General features: G+C 42.6%; 1 protein-coding gene across 1 annotated transcript; it reads left to right on the top strand.

The window, feature by feature from the left end:
* Positions 1-232: 232 nt before the first annotated feature.
* On the top strand, positions 233-4,223 carry PPP1R3D (protein phosphatase 1 regulatory subunit 3D). Its single transcript, XM_042466222.1, has one exon. The coding sequence runs from the start codon at positions 252-254 to the stop codon at positions 1,230-1,232; it is 981 nt and encodes a 326-aa protein (XP_042322156.1). The 5' UTR covers positions 233-251; the 3' UTR covers positions 1,233-4,223.
* Positions 4,224-5,734: the final 1,511 nt, after the last annotated feature.

The raw sequence follows: 5,734 nt of genomic DNA on the forward strand, positions 1-5,734 counted from the left end.
TACAGTTTGTGTGGCAGCACCCAGGCCTCCAGCCTCCCGTCGGATAGCCTGGACTCTCCTTGCAGCCTCTGTGATAGTCTTGAGACATCTGTGGCTCAACATCGTTGCTCTGGGTCCTACAGTGTCTGATTCAGCCAGGTCACACGTTCTCTAGGGCCGATCACTACCTATCCCAACACCTTAAACTGCCCTGAGTGGAAACAGTCCCTGGTCCTTGCCAATCAGTGCCTCCCATCTGGGCCTTATCTGCTATGTCTCAACAGAAGTTGTCCTCAGGAATGGCAGTGTCTGCTCAAACTACTTGTCTACCTGAGGCGGCAATGTTGCGTCCCCCCCGGAGGAACCCCAGCTACCTCTCTGACCTCTATCACAATATGGTGCAGGAAGAAGAAGCTCGGCGCGAGGGCTGGAAGAGGCGCCCACCAGTGCACAGCAGCACCAGCCTCCTGAATATTTCAGCCAGCGAAAAGATACAGGAGCGACATCCTCAGAGCACTGTGGTGGCAAGCTGTGACCCCCACCTTAGGCCCATCATGCGCCGCCGAGCCAGGTCTTTGCCCAGCTCTCCAGAGAGGAGGAGGAGCACAATGGCACCGTGCCATATTCCTGGGTGCAATACCAGCAGAAACCGAGTGAGGTTTGCAGATGCATTAGGCTTGGAACTGGCTGAAGTGAAAGTCTTCCAAGCTGGGGAAGATCCGTCCATCCCTCTGCACGTTCTCTCTCGGCTCTCCATCAATTCAGATCTTTGTTGCAGCAGGCTGGACCTGGAATTTACTATGCAGTGCCTAGTGCCTGATTTCCAGCAACCTGCCGACTGCGAGGACTTCCTCAGTCGTCTTCAGCAGCAGCAAGTGTGCCTCGAACGAGTGACCAGCTCGGATCTGGGTCTGAACGGCACCGTCAGAGTTATCAATGTTGCTTTTGAGAAGCAGGTGGCTGTGCGCTACACTTTCAACCACTGGAGAGGCCAGCATGAAGTTGCTGCTCGATGGCATAGTAGTGTTCCTGGCAAAGATGGGCAGGAGCAAGTGGATGTCTTCACCTTCTTCCTTCCTCTGCCCCCTTTCCTCCTCCAGCTTAGCTCTGTGGTTGAGTTTGCTGTGTTCTACCGAGTCAGTGGGCAGGAGTATTGGGATAACAACCAAGGCAAAAATTATAGCCTCACTTGTAGGGGTCACCCACTTAAAATGCCCAGAGAATGTGAGGAGAGTTGGATCCACTTTATCTGAGAAAAACAAGGAGATGGAAGAGCTATGGCCTTCCCACTGTTGCTAGTCCTCCTATGTCTTCCTATGGCACATCTCTTCTTCCTGATGTACCAAAGATGCCCTTCAGAATGGCAAAGATCCTTCAGAAAAGAAAAAACAAAACAATAACAAGTGATCTCCAGAAAAGTAAATAAAAAGATGGTGCTTTTTTAAACAGATAAAGGGCCATAACCTTCTGCACTGAGTTATACTCAAGCATTGACATTACACCCAGATTTAATCTATATATGTTTGTTTGCATGTGTGTATGTACTCCTGTGAGTGCATTGGTAAAGTACAACAGAAAGGACACTGTGAGGGGAAACAAGCCAATTTTGATTAACTTCCATCATAGATGAGAATATAAGAAAGACTGGCTATTTTTAAATGTAGTTATTTTAAAGTGTAGTTATTCTTGCAGTCAGTGGAGCTGTAGGTTTGCACTTCAGTCAATGCACTTTTGCACTTTGTTTTGCCAGATCTTTGACAGACGTGCTATTGGCAGATTGATTTTGCTACTTAGCAGAAAAAATCTATTGCATCTTTTTTGTGCAGTGGTGAAGTATTGCAGGGCCTAGGGTAAAAAAGGGATGTTAATAAATACTGTAAAAGTTCAAATAGAAATATATTTTTACACACTGGATTTTATAAAACAAACCTGACAGTGCCCTATTTATTAAGCATTCACGACCTCAAATACTGACAAATTATAGGAGAAATCTTTCTGTTGCTAAAGGTAGAGAAATTTACTTTCGAAGAGAAAGTTCTCTTCCTTGCCAGGATAGAAGGAAAGCAGATTTGGAGATGAAAAACAATGCGCTAGGTTATTTACGTCTGTAGAATAAATGAAGTTTTGCACTTTTGTAACATGTCCCATTTGAGGTTATCAGAATAGATTATGTGAAGTAATATGAATCACTGTCTCCAGCAGCACGTTGAAGTTATTCATCTAGATTGCAGTGAAATAAAGAAGTATTTTATGGATTGATATAACAGGCAACAGCTGGAAAGTGAGTTCATGCTTGATTTTAAAAAGTAAAATATTCTCTGAGATGCTTTGATAAAAGATGGAAAGTATTATCAGTGTTGCTAATGAACTACAGCTGAATGATTTGCAGCAAAAATAACAAAGAATTTTGTGGCTCTTAAAAACTAACTTTCAATTGGCCTAAGGATTCACGGGCTACAGGCCACAAAAGCTTATGCTAATTTAAACATATTAGTCTTTAAGGGGCCTGAAAACTCCATGTTGTTGAACATTAGGAATGTCTAATTTGAGATATGAAATGTGTTTAAGCTGCAAGAAGTCTTGGATTCCAAAAAAGCCATGATGAGAATATGAAAAAGAGGATGGTGCCCACTTATGAGATTATGAAGCTGCGTTATTTCTTGGAAGTTCAGTCTTTGAGAATGGGTTGAAAGCCTTTCTTTATTTGTATATATTTTCAAGATGAATGTATAGTTATAGCTCAAGCTGCAGCTGAGAATGGATTTACATGTTTGTGTGCTGTTTGTCTCTGACATTGTTTTTATACATGTGTGCCAAAATGATTTCTGCTCTGAGCTTTCATTAAAGCATTAATATGCACTAATGACAATAAGAACCTCCTAGTGACACACCACTTTTTGATAGTGTGCTACTGATGATTCATTAAAGATAATGATGCACAGGGATGTTGAATTCTGTAGGGCTAGAAGTTGCCTGATATATACGTATACAGTGCATCCGAAGAATGCATTTGTTAAAGAGGGCCTCTGTGAGACCATTTTTCAAGAGGCCATTCTTTAGATTTCTGTATATATCTCTGAAAGCACGGCTAAAGATGTGGCATGAATGTGCGATCCACTGAAAACAGTATCATAAATTAAAGGTCTAATATTAATTTAGCTCTTCAAACATAATCAGCCAGTATTTATTCAATGACATTAGGATTTATATTCAAAATTGGTGAATTAGGATTTATATCCAAAATCTGTTCCCTTTCCAGCTTTGTAATGTATTTTCTTTAGGAAGCTGCCTTACCTTGAATCATACATAGTGGTGCAGACACTGATGGGATGTAACACTCACATTTTCAGGCGGGATCCCCCCCCCCATACCTAGGGAATACCAGGGATTGCACCTAGGACCATCCGTATGCAAAGCATACACTCTACAAATGAAGGTGGTTCCATGTTACTTCCTTTCTACACAGTGTGGGAATAGTTAAACCACTTGGTTTCAGATTTTCTGGTTGCATGGAATTTTATTAGGTTCTGAGAAACCTGAATATTGCAGTGCATTCCAGCCGTTTATATTCGGTATCCCAGGGAGACTGGAAGGGATCCCAGAGACTCAGAGTAGAAACTCATCACAGCAATGCATTTGCTAAAGAGGGCTTCTCTATGAGCTATGTTCTCAAGGGGCCATTCTTCAAATTTTGGCAGACTTTTGAAGTGCCTGACCAACATAAGTGGCAGACAGAGTAATGGAACATCTATTTTTCTTAGTCAATAAGTGTATTTATATATCTTGAATATCTTTCATGCAGTAAGCAAGCTTGAAACCGATCTCATTTCAGTAGAAATCCTGCACCCACATACTGTATAATGGACCAGATCAAAGGACTTGTAGAAACAAAACATGTTTATGTTTGGGAAGAAAATGCCAAAGGAAGAGGGAGAAAAAGTAGAACAGCCCTATGAAAACTGGGCATGCTCCATGGCCAAGGGATGGGGAAAAGAAACAGGAAAGGGGGTGAGAATGTGGGATGGACTATCCTGGGAAAATGATACTTTTAGCTTACAATTAGCTAGTTGACTTGAAAGAAGCACTTTACACTGCAACATTCTATACGCAAAATGTTTCAGATTCAGACCTTTGTACAGTTGAGAGGTTTCTAAAAGGTAATAATGACTTCATTGAACTTTCTTTTTTTTCCAGACTGTGGCCTAAATTGTTTTAACCCTTACTAGAATAGACCCACTGAACCCATTAGATTTATCTGTGTGTGTTGATTTACCATTCAGCAATAAACTCTGGAGACCAGGGTTTGAATCCTCACTCAGCCATGGAAACCCACTGGGTGACCTTATGCAAGTCACAAGCTCTCAGTCTTAGAGGAAGGCAAAGGCAAACTGCCCTCTGAACAAATCTTGAGGTTCCTCATTCAAGAAAGTTCCATGATAGATTCGGCTAAGTCAGAATTTATTGGAAGCCATACAATAACAAACTGAATGCATAATGGATCTGAGAGAGTATATCAGGGATGGAGGGAGGGCCTAGACATAATGGAGCTGTGTCTGCCTCTTGAATTCTCCCTCCAAGGCCAGGGCAGCAGCAGTTGGGATGGAAGCAGGGCCTTTAATCTGGGGTTAGACATGGTAGATTTGTGTCTGCCTTTTGTCCCTCGAAGTCCAGGACAGATGGATACAGGGAGAGCCTTTCTCCTTCTAGGTGGGCATGGTGGAGCTGTGCCTGCTCTGAACTGTGCCTCCTTCTAATGCCAAAGTAGTGGCATTTGAAATGGAGGGTAGAGCTTTTCATCTGCTTCTGGACCTCAGCTGTCCCTGCAAGGCCAGGGCAGTGGCAGTTGGGTAATTTCATTTCATCATGAAATGTATATTCATAATAAAAGGATGCCATGCAAATGAAAATATGGTGGCTCCTTGATGGCTTCACTGTGCAAGATTTAAATGTGCTCTTAACTAAGCTAATAGTTTTTACATCAGTAATTGCTGTATTATTTCTATGTGGTTTCTTTGTTAAGGGACCATAGAGTTGGAAGAGACCACAAAGGCCATACAGTCCAACCCCCTGCCATGCAGGAACTCACAATCAAAGCACCCCCAACAGATGGTTATCCAGCTTCTATTTAAAAACTTCCAAAGAAGGAGACTCTACCACGCTCTGAGGGAGTGTGCTCCACTGTTGAACAGCTCTTACTGTCAGGAAGTTCTTCCTAATGTTGAGCTGGGATCTCTTTTCCTGTAGTTTGCATCCATTGCTCTGGGCCCTAGCAGAAAACAAGCTTGCTTGCTCCATCCTCAATATGACACCCCTTCAAATATTTAAACAGAGCTATCTTATCACCTCTTTTAACCTTCTATTTTCCAGGCTAAGCTCAGCTCTCTAAGGCCTGTTACAGACTGCCAAAGTAAAGCTGCTTCGGGTCTCTTTGAAGGTATGCTGTTTAAATGATGCATGCATCCTAAGAATCTGGAAGCTGCACCAAAACTGCACTCCAGTGCTTAGGAATGGAGTTTGGCTTTGGTGCGACCTCTGGACTCTTAGGACCCATGCATCATTTAAATAGCATACCTCCAAAGAGACCTGAAGCAGCTTTATTTTGGCACTCTGTAACAGGCCAAAGTCTCCCCTGATAGGGCATGGTTTCCAGACTCTTCACCATTTTAATTACATAGACCTGCTTGGATAAAAAAAATGTGTGGCACAATTTCTGGGGCATTTCCATGCTTTCTTGCAAGGAAATCTTCCCCCACTA

This window comes from Sceloporus undulatus, chromosome 4 (assembly GCF_019175285.1).
Source record: "Sceloporus undulatus isolate JIND9_A2432 ecotype Alabama chromosome 4, SceUnd_v1.1, whole genome shotgun sequence".
NCBI classification, from domain to species: domain Eukaryota; kingdom Metazoa; phylum Chordata; class Lepidosauria; order Squamata; family Phrynosomatidae; genus Sceloporus; species Sceloporus undulatus.